At 46.6% G+C, this 19,899-nt stretch overlaps 2 protein-coding genes across 5 annotated transcripts; both read right to left on the reverse strand.

The window, feature by feature from the left end:
* Window positions 1-1,993: 1,993 nt before the first annotated feature.
* Window positions 1,994-14,492, reverse strand: LOC117745134 (N-acetylglucosamine-1-phosphodiester alpha-N-acetylglucosaminidase-like). 4 transcript variants are annotated; one of them, XM_034553226.1, is made up of 12 exons: window positions 14,359-14,492; window positions 12,700-12,911; window positions 11,809-12,070; window positions 10,795-10,934; window positions 9,303-9,411; window positions 7,989-8,117; window positions 7,701-7,906; window positions 6,780-6,827; window positions 5,846-5,977; window positions 5,183-5,264; window positions 3,853-4,121; window positions 1,994-2,091 (listed from the first exon to the last, which is right to left on the reverse strand). In XM_034553226.1, the coding sequence occupies exons 1-11, from the start codon at window positions 14,439-14,441 to the stop codon at window positions 3,869-3,871; spliced, it is 1,656 nt and encodes a 551-aa protein (XP_034409117.1). In that variant the 5' UTR covers window positions 14,442-14,492; the 3' UTR covers window positions 1,994-2,091; window positions 3,853-3,868. The 4 variants fall into 4 exon arrangements, with proteins under 4 accessions (XP_034409117.1, XP_034409118.1, XP_034409116.1 ...); XM_034553225.1 differs by lacking the exon at window positions 1,994-2,091 and adding an exon at window positions 2,256-2,370; XM_034553227.1 differs by lacking the exons at window positions 1,994-2,091; window positions 3,853-4,121 and adding an exon at window positions 2,124-2,370.
* Window positions 14,493-17,233: 2,741 nt separating this feature from the next.
* LOC117745743 (N-acetylglucosamine-1-phosphodiester alpha-N-acetylglucosaminidase-like) lies at window positions 17,234-19,671 on the reverse strand. Its single transcript, XM_034554271.1, has 5 exons — window positions 19,609-19,671; window positions 19,344-19,525; window positions 19,132-19,176; window positions 18,739-18,817; window positions 17,234-17,367 (listed from the first exon to the last, which is right to left on the reverse strand). Exons 2-5 carry the CDS (start codon window positions 19,491-19,493, stop codon window positions 17,234-17,236), a joined length of 408 nt encoding a protein of 135 aa, XP_034410162.1. The 5' UTR covers window positions 19,494-19,525; window positions 19,609-19,671.
* Window positions 19,672-19,899: the final 228 nt, after the last annotated feature.

A 19,899-nucleotide genomic window follows, 5' to 3' on the forward strand; every position in this document is an offset into this window, starting at 1 on the left:
GGTTAATTGGCATTTTTTACTTAACATATCCACATTGGGGTTGACATTAAGTTTAATTATGACATGCATTGGAATTTAAACCTTCAACAGAGTATTTTATTAACAGACTTTCAGCGATCTTCATCATCAGTAAGTAAGTAATAATTTACTCTGCTAGTAAAATGTACTTAAAATATAAGAAGCAAAGAAATTAAGAAGAAGAATTTAATAATTCAATATTTTATTTAATTTAAAAGTACCTTTATGCCCACACACCTTCTATAATAACTCATTTTTAACCAAATCCAATCTATTTGTATCCATTAAACGACAAAAGGAGGTGAAGCCTCGGCCTCCAGTGACCTGGAGGTCCAAACAAAAACTTGAACAACTTTCTGTCCACATATAAAAACACACACGTGTACTTTTACACAAACACACTTGTATCTAGACAGTCTGGATACCCTCTGGTCTTGGTCTACATACCCCCTGGTCTTGGTCTAGATACCCTCTGGTCTTGGTCTAGATACCCTCTGGTATTGGTCTAGATACCCCCTGGTCTTGGTCTTGGTCTAGATACCCCCTGGTCTTGGTCTAGATACCCTCTGGTCTTGGTCTTGGTCTAGATACCCCCTGGTCTTGGTCTAGATACCCTCTGGTCTTGGTCTAGATACCCTCTGGTCTTGGTCTAGATACCCTCTGGTCTTGGTCTAGATACCCCCTGGTCTTGGTCTTGGTCTAGATACCCCCTGGTCTTGGTCTTGGTCTAGATACCCTCTGGTCTTGGTCTAGATACCCCCTGGTCTTGGTCTAGATACCCTCTGGTCTTGGTCTAGATACCCCCTGGTCTTGGTCTAGATACCCTCTGGTCTTGGTCTAGATACCCCCTGGTCTTGGTCTAGATACCCTCTGGTCTTGGTCTAGATACCCCCTGGTCTTGGTCTAGATACCCTCTGGTCTTGGTCTAGATACCCCCTGGCCTTGGTCTTGGTCTAGATACCCCCTGGTCTTGGTCTAGATACCCCCTGGTCTTGGTCTTGGTCTAGATACCCCCTGGTCTTGGTCTAGATACCCCCTGGTCTTGGTCTAGATACCCTCTGGTCTTGGTCTAGATACCCTCTGGTCTTGGTCTAGATACCCCCTGGTCTTGGTCTAGATACCCCCTGGTCTTGGTCTTGGTCTAGATACCCCCTGGTCTTGGTCTAGATACCCTCTGGTCTTGGTCTAGATACCCCCTGGTCTTGGTCTAGATACCCCCTGGTCTTGGTCTTGGTCTAGATACCCTCTGGTCTTGGTCTAGATACCCTCTGGTCTTGGTCTAGATACCCCCTGGTCTTGGTCTAGATACCCTCTGGTCTTGGTCTAGATACCCTCTGGTCTTGGTCTAGATACCCTCTGGTCTTGGTCTAGATACCCCCTGGTCTTGGTCTAGATACCCCCTGGTCTTGGTCTAGATACCCCCTGGTCTTGGTCTAGATACCCTCTGGTCTTGGTCTTGGTCTAGATACCCCCTGGTCTTGGTCTAGATACCCCCTGGTCTTGGTCTAGATACCCTCTGGTCTTGGTCTTGGTCTAGATACCCTCTGGTCTTGGTCTAGATACCCCCTGGTCTTGGTCTTGGTCTAGATACCCCCTGGTCTTGGTCTAGATACCCCCTGGTCTTGGTCTAGATACCCTCTGGTCTTGGTCTAGATACCCCCTGGTCTTGGTCTTGGTCTAGATACCCCCTGGTCTTGGTCTAGATACCCCCCTGGTCTTGGTCTAGATACCCCCTGGTCTTGGTCTTGGTCTAGATACCCCCTGGTCTTGGTCTTGGTCTAGATACCCCCTGGTCTTGGTCTAGATACCCCCTGGTCTTGGTCTAGATACCCCCTGGTCTTGGTCTTGGTCTAGATACCCTCTGGTCTTGGTCTAGATACCCTCTGGTCTTGGTCTTGGTCTAGATACCCTCTGGTCTTGGTCTTGGTCTAGATACCCTCTGGTCTTGGTCTAGATACCCCCTGGTCTTGGTCTTGGTCTAGATACCCTCTGGTCTTGGTCTTGGTCTAGATACCCTCTGGTCTTGGTCTTGGTCTAGATACCCTCTTACCGGAGTTTTCAGGCCAAGAAAACCTGTGAATGCAAAAAAAGAGAAATAGGACAGATTCATATCTTAGTGGTCGAAACCAAATCCTGAGATTTACATTTATTTATGTTTTTAAAACAGGAACCAAAAAACAAAACGACTTTTATCGCGCGGTACGAAATCTCGACAAAGAGCAAATATTCGTGGCATCTCGAAGAAAATGGTGCTTTTCTTTATCATCAGTAACGGTTTGTTTCGGGTTCAAAGGCCATCCGTCAAAGTTCAACCCAGTCCGGCTCTGAACCAACGCGGGCCGATCCTGGTTTCTGTAATTCAAAATAAATAAAGTCTAAAAAAAGAACGTAATGGACATATTTTTAGACCCCTAAAAGAAGAAGAAGTGGACGCTATGTTTAGAATATGAAGTTCACTTCAATGGATATTGTCGGCATTTCTTTTGTAGTTTTGAGACATTTACCTTTGTTGACATACTAAACCAACTAAATGTGTTTATAATATCTATAAAAGTCACAAAATGCAGCCACAACGGTCGTTAATTAGGCGAACTTTGACCTTTCTGATCGTGGATATCAAAGTATTGATTGTAATGTCGCTATCGGTCTCCCTCGCTACTTTATGTCCACGCCCCCCGGATCCGGTGAGGAGGAGGAGGATGGGATTGTCTTCTGGGTTCATGGTGACTCACCTTCCCTTCCCTATCCTTCCTTCCTTTCCTTCCTTTCCTTCCTAATCCTTCATTTCCTTCCCTTCCTATCCTTCCTATCCTTCCTTTCCTATCCTTCCTATCCTTCCTATCCTTACCTATCCTTCCTTTCCTCCCTTTCCTTCCTATCCTTCCTTTCCTCCCTTTCCTTCCTATCCTTCCTATCCTTCCCTATCCTTACCTATCCTTCCTATCCTTCCTTTCCTTCCTATCCTTCCCTATCCTTACCTATCCTTCCTATCCTTCCTATCCTTCCTTTCCTCCCTTTCCTTCCTATCCTTCCTATCCTTCATTTCCTCCCTTTCCTCACTCGTCCTCACTCACTCGTCCTCCCTCACTCGTCCTCCCTCGTCCTCCCTCACTCGTCCTCCCTCGTCCTCCCTCACTCGTCCTCACTCGTCCTCCCTCACTCGTCCTCACTCGTTCTCCCTCACTCGTCCTCACTCGTTCTCCCTCACTCGTCCTCACTCGTCCTCCCTCGTCCTCCCTCACTCGTCCTCACTCGTCCTCACTCGTCCTCCCTCACTCGTCCTCACTCGTCCTCCCTCGTCCTCCCTCACTCGTCCTCACTCGTCCTCCCTCGTCCTCCCTCACTCGTCCTCACTCGTTCTCCCTCACTCGTCCTCACTCGTCCTCCCTCGTCCTCCCTCACTCGTCCTCACTCGTCCTCCCTCGTCCTCCCTCACTCGTCCTCACTCACTCGTCCTCACTCGTCCTCACTCACTCGTCCTCACTCGTTCTCCCTCACTCGTCCTCACTCGTCCTCCCTCACTCGTCCTCACTCGTCCTCCCTCACTCGTCCTCACTCGTCCTCCCTCACTCGTCCTCACTCGTCCTCCCTCGTCCTCCCTCACTCGTCCTCACTCGTCCTCACTCACTCGTCCTCACTCACTCGTCCTCCCTCACTCGTCCTCCCTCGTCCTCCCTCACTCGTCCTCACTCGTCCTCCCTCACTCGTCCTCACTCACTCGTCCTCCCTCACTCGTCCTCACTCGTCCTCACTCGTCCTCCCTCACTCGTCCTCCCTCGTCCTCACTCGTCCTCCCTCACTCGTCCTCACTCGTCCTCCCTCACTCGTCCTCACTCGTCCTCACTCGTCGCTACGACCTCGCCGAGTCCGACGGGGACCAGGTGTCGTCCTGAGAGTCCGAGTCGTCCAACGCCGAACCGGGTTTCCCGGCGTGGGCTCCGGCATGCGAAGCCGCTCCGTTGATGCGGGTCAGCGGGACGTAGGAGTACTCCGGGTGTTCGATGTCCGGAGCCGCCGCGCCGCACCGCCCCCGGACGAGGTGGAGCAGCAGGCTGGCGAGCAGCAGAGAGGCCAGAGCGAAGGTGATGGTCAGCCAGGTCGGCCTGAGGGAGACGGGTCAGAACGTGGAGGACGACACATTAAGATCCTTCTGGGCTGCTTTTGAGGTTTTGTGTTATTGTGGTTCAGAATATGGATTGAAGCAGAATATTTTGTTCCATAAAAACATGTTGTGAACTTTGGAAATCAATAAATCGATCTTAACTTTGACCTCTTGACTCTACAACATGTAGAATGAAGCTTCAAACTATCGAGCACTAAATGTAAGTTTTGTGTAACTATTATTATAATATATATATATATATACTATTATGGTCAGTGTTGATTTGTGCTGCAATTAAATATTATGTTTATTGCAATTTAATGTAATTCATTAATTTTAATAATTAGCTAAATGTCCGCATATAGTGTATTATAGGTGTTAAAGCTGCATTCTCTCTCCTGACCACCAGGGGGCGACTCCACTGGTTGTATAGAAGTCTATGGTTCATGTGTTAAAGCTGCATTCTCTCTCCTGACCACCAGGGGGCGACTCCTCTGGTTGTATAGAAGTCTACGCTTCATGTGTTAAAGCTGCATTCTCTCTCCTGACCACCAGGGGGCGACTCCTCTGGTTGTATAGAAGTCTACGCTTCATGTGTTAAAGCTGCATTCTCTCTCCTGACCACCAGGGGGCGACTCCTCTGGTTGTATAGAAGTCTATGCTTCATGTGTTAAAGCTGCATTCTCTCTCCTGACCACCAGGGGGCGACTCCTCTGGTTGTATAGAAGTCTATGCTTCATGTGTTAAAGCTGCATTCTCTCTCCTGACCACCAGAGGGCGACTCCTCTGGTTGTATAGAAGTCTATGCTTCATGTGTTAAAGCTGCATTCTCTCTCCTGACCACCAGGGGGCGACTCCTCTGGTTGTATAGAAGTCTACGCTTCATGTGTTAAAGCTGCATTCTCTCTCCTGACCACCAGGGGGCGACTCCTCTGGTTGTATAGAAGTCTACGCTTCATGTGTTAAAGCTGCATTCTCTCTCCTGACCACCAGGGGCCGACTCCTGAGTTTATGGACGCTGAGGGAGGTCACGTGACTCGACCTTTGACCTTTGACCCTTACTCTGTCAGACGAGGCTGCTCTCTCCGAGCTTCTTCGTCTCGTCTCCAAAGTGTAAACATCTGTTTGGCCAAACATCGTCCAGCTGTGGAGAAGAAGAAGAAGAACCATTCATTAAATCTTCTATTAGTTTTTGGTTAGTTTTATACTTTAAAAGACAGGAAGTGATCAGAATATTTATATACCAAATATATCTGCCGCAGAATTGTCCCCTTTACTATGAAGACGAGCCTGCTCGTAATAACAAGTTATTTCCTTCCTCTCCCTCCACAAAACAAAAGGTTGTGTGTGTGTGTGTGTGTGTGTATGTGTGTGTGTGTGTGTCGGTGTGTGTGTCGGTGTGTGTGTGTGTGTGTGTATGTGTGTGTGTGTGTGTCGGTGTGTGTGTGTGTGTGTGTGTGTGTGTGTCGGTGTGTGTGTGTGTGTCGGTGTGTGTGTGTGTGTGTCGGTGTGTGTATCGGTGTGTGTTGGTGTGTGTCTGTGTGTGTGTGTGTGTGTGTGTGTGTGTTGGTGTGTGTGTGTCGGTGTGTGTGTGTGTTGGTGTGTGTGTGTCGGTGTGTGTGTGTGTGTCGGTGTGTGTGTGTGTGTGTCGGTGTGTGTTGGTGTGTGTGTGTCGGTGTGTGTGTGTCGGTGTGTGTGTGTGTGTGTCGGTGTGTGTGTGTGTACCTCCGTGTAACGTATAGTTGGCCTCTCCTCGCAGGGTGGCGTTGCAGCTTCCTGTCTGCGGGTCACATGGACACTGGTCATCACAGAGACACTCCTCAGAGCAGGAGGCACCGAAGAACCCCAGAGGACACACTGAGAGAGACACACACACACACACACACACACACACACACACACACACACAGACACACATTATTATAAATGCTGAGTCTTTGGGTTTAGGGCTAGTGTGTGAGTGTGTCTGTATGTGTGTATGTGTGTGTGTGTCTGTCTGTGTGTCTGTGTGTGTGTGTCTGTGTGTATGTGTGTGTCTGTGTGTGTGTGTCTGTGTGTGTGTCTGTCTGTGTCTGTATGTGTGTCTGTGTCTGTGTGTGTGTGTCTGTGTGTGTGTGTGTGTGTGTGTGTGTGTGTGTCTGTCTGTGTCTGTATGTGTGTCTGTGTCTGTGTGTGTCTGTATGTGTGTATGTGTGTGTGTGTCTGTCTGTGTGTCTGTGTGTGTGTGTCTGTGTGTATGTGTGTGTCTGTGTGTGTGTCTGTCTGTGTCTGTATGTGTGTCTGTGTCTGTGTGTGTGTGTCTGTGTGTGTGTGTGTGTGTGTGTGTCTGTCTGTGTCTGTATGTGTGTCTGTGTCTGTGTGTGTCTGTATGTGTGTATGTGTGTGTGTGTCTGTCTGTGTGTGTGTGTCTGTGTGTATGTGTGTGTCTGTGTGTGTGTCTGTCTGTGTCTGTATGTGTGTGTGTGTCTGTGTGTGTGTGTGTGTGTCTGTCTGTGTGTGTCTGTGTGTGTGTGTGTGTGTGTGTGTCTGTGTGTGTGTGTGTGTGTGTGTGTGTGTCTGTGTGTGTGTGTGTGTGTGTGTGTGTGTGTCTGTGTGTGTGTGTGTGTGTGTGTGTGTGTCTGTCTGTGTGTGTCTGTGTGTGTGTGTGTGTGTGTGTCACCTTGGCTGCAGTTCTTTCCTCTCCATCCAGCATCACAGTCACAACCATCTACACACAAGAAGTGAAACAGAAGATCAAATATTTAACATCAGGACTTTTCCTCGTTTGAGTCATTGACAGTTTTACAACATTTATATATTTAACATGTAAAAATGAGGCTTTATCTCAAATTATTTTTTTGTGCCAATTTCCAGAACATAAATGTGAACATTACATAAAGTCAGGTTCAAAACTCTTATTAGAGTTAAAGGTTAATTTATTTATCTCTGTTTCTGAGAATGATGTTTGATGTCATGGAAGAAAAAGAGCATTGATAAGATAAATGTAATAGTCAATAAAGACGGATCCATGCAGACCCCGTGAGGCCCCCCTCCCCCCCCCCTTGTTAGTCCAGGTGTTGGCTCCTCCTCCACTTACCGGCGGTGCAGACCCCGTGAGGCCCCCCCCCCCCTTGTTAGTCCAGGTGTTGGCTCCTCCTCCACTTACAGGCGGTGCAGACCCCGTGAGGCCCCCCTCCCCCCCCCCCCTTGTGAGTCCAGGTGTTGGCTCCTCCTCCACTTACCGGCGGTGCAGACCCCGTGAGGCCCCCCCCCCCCCCCCCCCCTTGTTAGTCCAGGTGTTGGCTCCTCCTCCACTTACCGGCGGTGCAGACCCCGTGAGGCCCCCCCCCCCTTGTTAGTCCAGGTGTTGGCTCCTCCTCCAATTACCGGCGGTGCAGACCCCGTGAGGCCCCCCTCCCCCCCCCCCTTGTTAGTCCAGGTGTTGGCTCCTCCTCCACTTACCGGCGGTGCAGACCCCGTGAGGCCCCCCCCCCCCCCTTGTTAGTCCAGGTGTTGGCTCCTCCTCCACTTACCGGCGGTGCAGACCCCGTGAGGCCCCCCCCCCCTTGTTAGTCCAGGTGTTGGCTCCTCCTCCACTTACCGGCGGTGCAGACCCCGTGAGGCCCGCAGGCCTCGGGCCGACAGTCCGGGGAGTCGCAGCCGGCGCCCCGCCAGCCGCGCCGGCACCGGCAGCGTCCGTCCGCGCAGTCTCCGTGTCCGCCGCAGTCCGCCGGCTCGCAGCGCCGCGGGTGGACGCACAAGACGGTGGAGACGGCCCGAGCACAGCGCCACCTGCCGTCTGGTATACTGGGGGGGGGGACAGAGATCGGTGTGACACCTTGGTGGTGGGGGCGGTTTGAGGAGACGCACGAGGGGTCGACCGGCTCACCAGAGGTCGGAGGGGTAGCTCGCCAAGGAGCCGTTGGCCACGTAGGTGGAGGACCCGCCTCCGTCCAGATTGATGGCGTTGATGACTCCGTAGCTCTTCAGAGACTCAGCCACCTCCCATAGATTCATACTGGACAACAACAACAACAACACACACCAGATATTAAAAATAATAATACATTTCTGTCAGATGGGTTTAAATATGGTAAAGCCTCAGAAGGGAACATTTGTGATATCGGGTTGTACAAATAAAATTCTATGGAATATAATATTGTAATATTTAATATATATATACATTTTTTGTGAATTAAAAAAAATATATTTATAAAAATTAATTAATAATAATAAAAAATAAACATTTGACATAATTTTTTTTAATGTCATTATATTTTTCCTGGACATCTGGTGACAGTGAAACAGAGGACGACCCGAGCGTGTCAATAACTGATCTGAGGTCAGTGTGGGCGGATCGATCAGCTCCGAGGACGTTTAGTACGACTGGTTTAACGTCTTATAATATCCAACAGTACAATTATAAAATGTTTAGATTACATAATGCACTCTTTTTTAAAGGGGGAAAAAAACTATTTAGTTTTTTAAATATCTTCCACGTGAAAAAATACGCATATGTACATTTATTTAATACTCAACTTGTTTTGAGTTCATAGATAATAATAATAAATTGTGCTCCGTGTAGTTTCTGAGATGGAGACGTATTAAAATGTCGTTATTCATGCGAGACGGTGAGCGGGAGGTCGTTCTCCGGGGTTCGTGGAGTCTGAGGTCCAGAGGGCAACACATTCATCTTCAGGAGAGCCGGATCAATACATTCGATTGGTGGAGCGACCTCAGCGGGCTGGAGGTCATCGTATTGGTTCATCTCACAAATCAACCCGGTCAGAGCCACATTCATCACTTTGACCACCGGCCTCCATCTTTGAGCTCCTTCCCCTCCAGCAGCATCAGCCCTTTTATCTCCGTCTCACTCTGATATGTATTATCAATATCTTTACTCATGCATTGATCAAAGACAATAGCTACAAAGAGACGCAAAATTATGACAAAAATACACAAAATAGCTACAAAAATACACAAAATAGCTACAAAGAGACACAAAATGACTCCAAAGAGACGATCCAGAGTTGTTTTCTTCAGCCTCACAAATCAAACCCTGCATGTCGGAGGTCACTCATGAAGTGACTCAAAGCCTTTGAGCCACTTCATGTTAATGGAATAAATGATCATGTTTTCATCCGTTTATAGAGCGAGCTCCAAAAACAACAACAACACGACTTCTGGCCGAGGAGATAGTTACCCCCTCACTCCGGTCTGCCCGTCGATGTGAAACAGGACCACGTTACCCTCACCGTCGTGGCCCACCGCCGTCCTCGCCGACACCACGTCCACAAAAGTGCGAAAACGCCCTGGTGGTCAGGAGAGAGAATGCAGCTTTAACACATGAAGCATAGACTTCTATACAACCAGAGGAGTCGCCCCCTGGTGGTCAGGAGAGAGAATGTAGCTTTAACACATGAAGCATAGACTTCTATACAACCAGAGGAGTCGCCCCCTGGTGGTCAGGAGAGAGAATGCAGCTTTAACACATGAATCATAGACTTCTATACAACCAGAGGAGTCGCCCCCTGGTGGTCAGTAGAGAGAATGCAGCTTTAACACATGAAGCATAGACTTCTATACAACCAGAGGAGTCGCCCCCTGGTGGTCAGGAGAGAGAATGCAGCTTTAACACATGAAGCATAGACTTCTATACAACCAGAGGAGTCGCCCCCTGGTGGTCAGGAGAGAGAATGTAGCTTTAACACATGAAGCATAGACTTCTATACAACCAGAGGAGTCGCCCCCTGGTGGTCAGGAGAGAGAATGCAGCTTTAACACATGAAGCATAGACTTCTATACAACCAGAGGAGTCGCCCCCTGGTGGTCAGGAGAGAGAATGCAGCTTTAACACATGAAGCATAGACTTCTATACAACCAGAGGAGTCGCCCCCTGGTGATCAGAGAGAGAATGCAGATTGAACCACATGAAGCATAGACTTCTATACAACCAGAGGAGTCGCCCCCTGGTGGTCAGGAGAGAGAATGCAGCTTTAACACATGAAGCATAGACTTCTATACAACCAGAGGAGTCGCCCCCTGGTGGTCAGGAGAGAGAATGCAGCTTTAACACATGAAGCATAGACTTCTATACAACCAGAGGATGTCGCCCCCTGGTGATCAGAAGAGAGAATGCAGCTTGAACACATGAAGCATAGACTTCTATACAACCAGAGGAGTCGCCCCCTGGTGTCAGGAGAGAGAATGCAGATTTAACACATGAAGCATAGACTTCTATACAACCAGAGGAGTCGCCCCCTGGTGGTCAGGAGAGAGAATGCAGCTTTAACACATGAAGCATAGACTTCTATACAACCAGAGGAGTCGCCCCCTGGTGGTCAGGAGAGAGAATGCAGCTTTAACACATGAAGCATAGACTTCTATACAACCAGAGGAGTCGCGCCCTGGTGGTCAGGAGAGAGAATGCAGCTTTAACACATGAAGCATAGACTTCTATACAACCAGAGGAGTCGCCCCCTGGTGGTCAGGAGAGAGAATGCAGCTTTAACACATGAAGCATAGACTTCTATACAACCAGAGGAGTCGACCCCTGGTGGTCAGGAGAGAGAATGCAGCTTTAACACATGAAGCATAGACTTCTATACAACCAGAGGAGTCGACCCCTGGTGGTCAGGAGAGGGACACAACCACAGGTAGAAACATATGAATATGTCTTAAACACATTAATGTACCCGTCTTCTGCGTCTTGTCACACTCGGCCTGCAGGCTCTGGTTGATGTAGACCTCTCCGCTCCTCAACAGCCACACCACGCCGCTGACCAGCTGGACGAACGGGTTGGACCGGTCCAGGACCTCATCCTGGGACAGGTACCTGGAGGGGGGGGGGGGGGGTAGACCGGCAATCAGGACTTCAGCAATGCTGAACGTTTACCACGGATTTCTGTTCCTACAGCAGGCGAGTGAAGCCAAAGCATCATGTGTAATAAAAAGAGTAAGAAATCCACAAGAACTGACATTTATTAGTATTATTTTTAGGATTTTTATATATATATATATATATATATGCAGTTTATTTTATATTCATAACGCCACTACGAGGTCAACACAAACCACACAAACAAACACACAACGCGTTCTCACCTCAAACCCAGAATTAAAAAAAGGTAAATTTAACTTCTAGAATCTAGAAACAGAAAACCACACAGAAGGTCATTTGTTCACATAAACATCTAAATGTGAGGAAAGTTGTTTCCTGGTGAAAGTGACGCAATCAAAAACTACGTGAATACGACTTATTATGTTCAGGATTATTACTTTTTACAGGTTCTTGTGAAGATGCAAAAGAAGTGGAGGTGTGTGTGTGTGTGTGTGTGTTGTCAAGATAGTGTTGACATTTAATTTAATTATATTTTATTTTAATATTGTTTTATTTTATTTTAATATTTTATTATATTGTATTGTATTTCTTTTTATTAAATGTTCATATTTTATTTTAATATACGTAATCACAATTAGTTCCCCCGAAAAAAAAAATCACTATTTACAGAAAATCAGTTTTTATGTTTTAGAAACAGGAAGTCTTCAAATTTAAGTAAATATTTACATGATATTAAACGTTTTGTTTCTTCATGACACATTTAATGCTTGACTTCTTGTTTAAAGGCAACAAAGTAGTTTACGAACATGAGACATGAGTTTACAGATGATAACAACAATAACAATAACAATAATAAGTGTTTCCTCACCCGAACACCAGGCTGCCGTCCCTCCGGATGCCGAACTGGGCGTTCTGGACCCCCCCGCTGTCCCTCACCGGCCGGCCGTCACTCACCACGTTGCCCAGACACTCGTGTGTGTCGGGCAGGAAGAAGCCGGCGTTCTGGGCGTACAGGCAGCGGCCGGCCGTCTCCTCCACCGTGGAGCTCCGGTTCCCGCGGCAACCGCCCGGACCGCCGGGCTCCAGCACCGACAGCGTCCTCAGAGGGTCGCGGACCACCGTCACGTGACCTGGAGGCGCGATGACGCAATACCAGAAGTGTTTGTTATATACGGTTATAGCGTTGAAAAGGTGCATAACAATAAACAATAAAAACACAGAATACAAATGTTAAAATATAATAAAAACAACATGTAAAGAGAATACAAATATTTAAAAAAAACAAGATATAAATAGAACACAAATATAACAAAAACAATAAAAGATATAAATGGAATACAAATGTAAAAATATAATAAAAACAATTAACATGTAAAGAGAATACAAATATTAAAAAAACAAAAGATAAATAGAATACAAATATAATAAAAACAATAAAGATATAAATAGAATAAAACAATACAAATATAATTCAAAAATAAACAGACCTAGAAAAATACAATAAACATATACAAATAGAATAAAAACGCTAAAGATAGAATACAAATAGAAAAATAGAATATAATAAAAACAATAAAAATAGACATAGAATAAAAGCAATAACATTCATGCAAAAATAGATAAGTATGGTAAATTACAAACAGATAACGGTACTTTAAAACAAGTATATATATTTTTAATAAAAGTATCGATGCCTTCAAACTGTTGATCGGGTCCGATCAGTTCACCGGATCAATAAAGCGAGCTTCCCGTAACTGACCGTAAACCCGCCTGGAGCTCCCCGGGACGTCCGACACGAACACCGTGGACTCGGCCACCGACGCCGCCCCGCCCCCGCTGGTGGAGGCGGGCCGGGTCTCGTGGGTCACGTTGCCGTGAACGGCGGGCTGGCAGTCTCTGACGTGGCGGTGGGAGTGGGCGGGGCCATGACCGCCGGCGTACGGCGACAGGACGTCATCGCCCAGAGAAACTCTACGAGAGACGATTATTATTTATTTATTAAAACAAGATGAGGGAAATAACGTGTGTGAGTGTGTGTGTGAGTGAGTGTGAGTGAGTGTGTGTGTGAGCGTGAGTGTGTGTGTGAGAGTGTGAGTGAGTGTGTGTGTGTGTGTGTGTGTGTGTGTGAGTGTGTGTGTGTGTGTGTGTGAGCGTGAGCGTGTGTGAGTGAGCGTGTGTCTGTGTGAGTGTGTGTGTGCGTCTGTGTGTGTGAGAGTGTGTGTGAGAGTGTGTGTGAGTGAGTGTGTGTGTGTGTGTGTGTGAGCGTGAGTGTGTGTGTGAGAGTGTGTGTGTCTGTGTGAGTGTGTGCGTGCTTCTGTGTGTGTGAGCGTCTGTGTGTCTGTCTGTGTGTGCGTATGTGTGTGTGTGTGAGTGTGTGAGAGTGTGAGAGTGTGTGTGTGAGAGTGTGTGTGTGTGAGTGAGTGTGTGTGTGTGTGTGTGTGAGCGTGAGTGTGTGTGTGAGAGTGTGAGCGTGTGTGAGTGAGTGTGTGTGTGTGTGAGTGTGTGTGTGTGTGTGTGAGCGTGAGTGTGTGTGTGAGTGAGCGTGTGTCTGTGTGAGTGTGTGTGTGCGTCTGTGTGTGTGAGAGCGTGTGTGTGTCTGTCTGTGTGTGCGTGTGTGTGTGAGCGTGTCTGTCTGTGTGAGCGTGTGTCTGTGTGAGTGTGTGTGTGCGTCTGTGTGTGTGAGAGTGTGTGTGAGAGTGTGTGTGTGTGTGAGTGTGTGTGTGTGTGTGTGTGAGCGTGAGTGTGTGTGTGAGTGAGCGTGTGTCTGTGTGAGTGTGTGCGTGCTTCTGTGTGTGTGAACGTCTGTGTGTCTGTCTGTGTGTGCGTATGTGTGTGTGTGTGAGTGTGTGAGTGTGAGTGTGTGTGTGAGTGAGCGTCTGTGTGCGTGAACACAACTACTGAATAAGTAAATATGTATTTTCTTCTCTTGTGTTTTAAAGGCTTTGTTAGAATAACTGACTCGACGTCTCCACCTTGTGGCCAAAGGGTCCAATGACAGCCACAGTTTGAGTTTCAGTTTCCTTAAAGAATTAAACCAAAACGTGGTAAATAAAAAAAAAAGACTAATTTAGTTTGATCGAGATATTTAATATCAGTCTTTAAACAGCAAAGTTCAAAGCACGGAATGTTTTTCATGTGACACAACCAGAAGTTTGTTTACTTTATTCAGACTTAAACTTATGAGTGTTCAGCGAAACGAGCACTGAGGGTTGAGTTGCGTTCGGGGTCAGTCCGTAAACTACTAAACTTTGTAAAGTTGCTCAACAACTCCGATAAGAACGTAAGAGTTCACAACCGGACGCTGTTGCACAACCGCCGGTCGGTTTTAAGAGCGTTACCGGAAGTTAGAAACCGGTTTGTTCACGGAAAGAAAACCTTCACATGCAGATAATTAGAAACCGGTAACCGGAAGTCTTACCGGGTGTTCGAGGTCCCGAACGGCCGGACGCAGAGCCACAGGAGCAGCCACACGAGCGGCTGAGTGGGCGCCGCTGCAGCCATGAAGGGGGGGGGGGACTGAAGAGCCGCGCGCTGGTTCACGCTGAACACAGGGGGCTGACGTCACCGGCGTAAACAACACACGGCTTCCGGTTTGTTTTACCAAAATAAAAGACCGCTTTATTTATTTGGATTTTAAATTTTTTTTAAGTACTTTAAATATGAGTTTATTTCAACTAGACAAAATAAAAACGATTTGTTCGTAATCATGGAAATTAAATGATGTATAAAGACGTGTATATATGTGTGTGTGTGTGTGTGTGTGTGTGTATATATATGTGTGTGTATTAATGTGTGTGCATTTGTGTATGTGTCTGTGTATTCGTGTGTGCATTTATATGTATATGTCTGTGTGTGTTTGTGTATATATGTATATATTTATATATATGTATGTGTGCGCAAATGTGTGTATGTGTGCACGTGTGTTTCTGTGTATATACTGTATGTGTGTGTGTGTGTGTATGTGTGATATTAGTCAATAGACTTCTAAACCCATTTCACTTCTTTTAGCTTCTATTGTCAACAGATGTCAGTTTGACAGTTTACATTTTTAATAAAAGAAATGTAAGCCAAACTTTTTTTTATAGAAGTTTGAGCTAAAATCAGCAATTATTATTATTATAATTATTTATTTATTAATAGAAGCCCATATCAACTAGGTAAATAAAATAAGATTTGTTGGCAATTATGGAAATTCAATGACATATAATAAATCCAATTTATAAGATTAAGAAGACAAACATTTGATTTTAACTTTCATGGTTAAAACTTAAAATGTGTTACTTTGCTCATTTTACTTTTAACTTCATAATGTTGACTTTATATCATAATGTTGACTTTATCATCATAGACTTACCGTTCGTATTTTTACATTCGTCATGTCTTTTTAAAATATATTTTTATAAAATGTTTTGTGTCATCAACAATCAGATACATGCTGGTCTGTTTTATTTATTAATTTACTGACGGTCTGTATTGAACTACATGAAGATACGATGTCAGTGATAACAGTAATGTTAAAATAAAAACATGTAGATTCATGAATATATATAACTGTTTTTGCAATAACGAAAGAAAAGCTACATTATAATTTTATTTCAACGATTCTTTTATTTTGAAAAGCAATATCAACGTCTTCCGGTATTGTTGACGCGACTTAATAAGTTGACGCAGCGTGGTCACATGACAGCCGCCACGTCGTGACGTCACCCTCCACGTGACACCCAGCCACGCCTCATCTGTCCCGCTCCTTCTCCTCTCTGGACACAAACGGGTTAAGGAACATAATAATAATAATAATTCATACATACATACATACATGATGCAATTACAGTCAAACTCATGTACCATAAAAATAATATTGTAATATTACAAATAATATTACAAGATTATTATTTTGACTTGAGTTTTTACTGTTTGCTGGAGCTTCTCTTAAATCAAATAATTAATCTGAGTTAATCTGCTTATATTATATATTAAATATATATAATATTATATATATATGTATTATATTATATATATTATATATATGTAATATATTATATTATATACATATAATATACATATCTATATTATCCATTAATTGCTTGTTTAATATTGCTGTCAACTAACTGACACCTCCAAATGTTTGTTTAGTTCATATCCGAAGCTGTTGTTGTTTTCTGTAACAACCTGAGTGACCAGTGTGTTGTTGATGTTCCTCTTTTATCAAGAAAGCAACATCTGAATATTATTTGTCTGTTACTGCTGAACATTTAAATGATCCCAGGAAACGTTGGAAAACTATAAAATCCGTCTCACATTCTTTACCTGCTTTTATTGTGAAGAATTCATGTCGCTGTTAATGACAACTCACATTCTTTACCTGCTTTTATTGTGAAGGATTCATGTCGCTGTTCATGACTACTGACAAGTTTTACCTGCTTTTATTGTGAAGGATTCATGTCGCTGTACATGACAACTCACATTCTTTACCTGCTTTTATTGTGAAGGATTCATGTCGCTGTTAATGACAACTCACATTCTTTACCTGCTTTTATTGTGAAGGATTCATGTCGCTGTTCATGACTACTGACAAGCTTTACCTGCTTTTATTGTGAAGGATTCATGTCGCTGTACATGACAACTCACATTCTTTACCTGCTTTTATTGTGAAGGATTCATGTCGCTGTTCATGACTACTCACAAGCTTTACCTGCTTTTATTGTGAAGGATCATGTCGCTATATTGTCGCTGTTCATGACTACTCACATTCTTTACCTGCTTTTATTGTGAAGGATTCATGTCGCTGTTCATGACTACTGACAAGCTTTACCTGCTTTTATTGTGAAGGATTCATGTCGCTGTTCATGACTACTCACAAGCTTTACCTGCTTTTATTGTGAAGGATTCTGTCCGTTACATTCCACCACTGCACAGCGACGAGAGGAAGAAAACCTTTTGTTTTACTCTATAATTATCGTCTCCATCTTTGGTTTAAAGATCCTTAATATCTCCAACTTCTGACCACAATGCATTGCCCCAAAAGATGATAAAATAAAAGCATTTTTATTTATTTACTTTGAGCTGAAGGGGGGGAGTCCTGATCCCATGTAATATTAAACATGTGCATTGTGTTGCATTTGGCATCTTCTCTGGTGGTTTGTGTAATATTGTGTTTAATATCCGAGCAGACTGCAGCAGTTCAGGTGTCTCATAATCCGTCTTCAGATTCATAACTCAGGTCATGTGACCTCAGATCCACACATCTGTTTCTTCAGGGGTCTCTAGGGGGAGTTTCCTTCCCCAGTTATTGGTCATATTCCACATAAGGAGGCGGGCCGCCATGGAGCCCAGGAGGACCCACCTGCAACCCGCCCGCAGGAGGACCAGCAGCTGGCGGAGCAGCAGCAGCGAGACCAGAACCCCGGAGACCAGCAGCCAGGTCCGCCTGTGGAGGGACGGAGGTCTTTATGTCTGATTGTGTCATAAAGAGACAAATAATACACGAGATGCTCCTCCATTAACAGTCTTTTCTTTCTCTGAGCAAGAAAAACTCACCTTCTGTATTATTTATTCTAGTAAACCTTTTACACAATAAAAGACTTTCTTGTTATATACATATATATATATATATATATATATATATATATGTATATATATATATGTATATATATATAAACACACACACACACACATATATATTATACACATAGTCATATGTAGAACATCAGTCAGGATTTAACTCAACATAATTAAGACGGTAATAAAACAGACGGTAGGGAAAGAGAGACGGGGCGAAGTAGAGACTACTGGGACCGCTGGGCCTGGGGTTCCCACTACTGGGACCACTGGGCCTGGGGTTCCCACTACTGGGACCACTGGGCCTGGGGTTCCCAGTACTGGGACCACTGGGCCTGGGGTTCCCAGTACTGGGACCACTGGGCCTGGGGTTCCCAGTACTGGGACCGCTGGGCCTGGGGTTCCCAATACTGGGACCACTGGGCCTGGGGTTCCCAGTACTGGGACCACTGGGCCTGGGGTTCCCAGTACTGGGACCACTGGGCCTGGGGTTCCCAGTACTGGGACCACTGGGCCTGGGGTTCCCAGTACTGGGACCGCTGGGCCTGGGGTTCCCAATACTGGGACCACTGGGCCTGGGGTTCCCAGTACTGGGACCACTGGGCCTGGGGTTCCCAGTACTGGGACCGCTGGGCCTGGGGTTCCCAATACTGGGACCACTGGGCCTGGGGTTCCCAGTACTGGGAACCACTGGGCCTGGGGTTCCCACTACTGGGAACCACTGGGCCTGGGGTTCCCAGTACTGGGAACCACTGGGCCTGGGGTTTCCAGTACTGGGACCGCTGGGCCTGGGGTTCCCAGTACTGGGACCGCTGGGCCTGGGGTTTCCAGTACTGGGACCACTGGGCCTGGGGTTCCCAGTACTGGGACCGCTGGGCCTGGGGTTCCCAATACTGGGACCGCTGGGCCTGGGGTTCCCAATACTGGGACCACTGGGCCTGGGGTTCCCAGTACTGGGACCACTGGGCCTGGGGTTCCCAATACTGGGACCACTGGGCCTGGGGTTCCCAGTACTGGGACCGCTGGGCCTGGGGTTCCCAATACTGGGACCGCTGGGCCTGGGGTTCCCAGTACTGGGACCACGACCCGGCCACACCCACTGGCACCTGCAGCAGAAAACACCTAAAGAGCCCAGCAGCCAGCAAGAGGCGGGGCCTCTGACACAGTTTCCATGACCACAGCGTAAATATAAATATATGACGTCGTTCAGGAGTCCTCTGACTTGACCTTTGACCCTTACTCTGTGAGGTAATCGTTTCCTCTGCACGTCTCCTGGCGTCTCCACAACGTGAACATCTCCCTGGACGAACGGAGCCCGGCTGCGGAGGAGGAGAGGAAGACCCGTGAATATAGACATTTACTTCTGAGCGCAGGACAGACCATAATAACCCCGGGACACGGGGGTTCACGAGGTCAAATGAGTTTTTAGAAACTCTTTAAATGCAGAGGTTGAAAAAGGCCCCGACGATGAGAAGGAATGAGAACATTGTAACATGTATATTTATAACCCCGACCTTTGAGAAAAACTAGTAAAGCTGTTTCACATAAAAATCCAAATTGCACAGAGAGAAACGTAAACAGGAGGAACGTGATGATGGAGGTCGACCAGCTCACTGATGGAGCTCCTGCTCACCTGTGCAGCGCTTTCCTCTCCAGCCGGCAGCACAGACACAGCCGTCTGCAGCAAAATCAATAAAATATATTCAATAAACACAGACGAGGTGGTTTATGGATATACAACATGACAGCAGATTCACTCCAGAATGTTTACAGTACCCCTAATAAATAAATGTTAATTACATTTATTTATTTTTTAATTAAATAAATGAATTAAATTAAACTCACCACGTTGCCGAGGCAACGGTCCGAGGTGGTGTTGAAGAAGCCGGCGTTCTGGGCGTACAGGCAGCCGGCCCGCAACGCCGTCTCCACCGCCGTCACCCTGGGGCTCGTCTCGCAGCCGCCGGGGCCGCCGGGCTCCACCACCGACAGCATCCTCAGCGGGTCGCGGACCACCGTCACGTGACCTGGAGACAAGGAAGACCACCACGACGGGTTGAGTGACCCACTGGACACACACACACACACACACACGCACACACACACACACCGGTACTGCCGACTCCACCACCGACCGTAGACCAAGCGGGACGCGCCCGCGCCGAGCGGCGTGTCCGTCATGAAGACGGTGGACTCGGCCACCGGGAGGCCACCGTGGCGGCTGGAGGGCCACGTCTCGTACGTCTCGCCGCCGTGGGTTTCAAACTGCCGGTCCCGGACGTGGCGATGGGAGTGGGAGGGGCCGCGGCCCTCGGTGTACGGCAGGATGACGTCGTCGTCCTTGGAAATACTGCGGGAATTATGTAGAGGTCAACTTAAAGTGATCTGTGGGGGTCTGAAG

Source organism: Cyclopterus lumpus, chromosome 16, assembly GCF_009769545.1.
Source record: "Cyclopterus lumpus isolate fCycLum1 chromosome 16, fCycLum1.pri, whole genome shotgun sequence".
NCBI classification, from domain to species: domain Eukaryota; kingdom Metazoa; phylum Chordata; class Actinopteri; order Perciformes; family Cyclopteridae; genus Cyclopterus; species Cyclopterus lumpus.

Excerpts from the sequence above, each read along its gene's own strand:
- LOC117745134 (XM_034553226.1), bottom strand. The coding sequence starts at position 14,441 with ATGGCTGCAGCGGCGCCCACTCAGCCGCTCGTGTGGCTGCTCCTGTGG. Across the intron at positions 8,118-9,302 it reads GGGCAGACCGGAGTGAGGGG|TATGAATCTATGGGAGGTGG; the intron begins GTAACTATCTCC and ends GTTGTTGTCCAG. Across the intron at positions 4,122-5,182 it reads GAGCAGCCTCGTCTGACAGA|GCCGACCTGGCTGACCATCA; the intron begins GTAAGGGTCAAA and ends CGTCTCCCTCAG.
- LOC117745743 (XM_034554271.1), bottom strand. The coding sequence starts at position 19,493 with ATGCTGTCGGTGGTGGAGCCCGGCGGCCCCGGCGGCTGCGAGACGAGC. Across the intron at positions 18,818-19,131 it reads GAGAGGAAAGCGCTGCACAG|CCGGGCTCCGTTCGTCCAGG; the intron begins GTGAGCAGGAGC and ends CCTCCTCCGCAG. Across the intron at positions 17,368-18,738 it reads GGAAACGATTACCTCACAGA|GCGGACCTGGCTGCTGGTCT; the intron begins GTAAGGGTCAAA and ends GTCCCTCCACAG.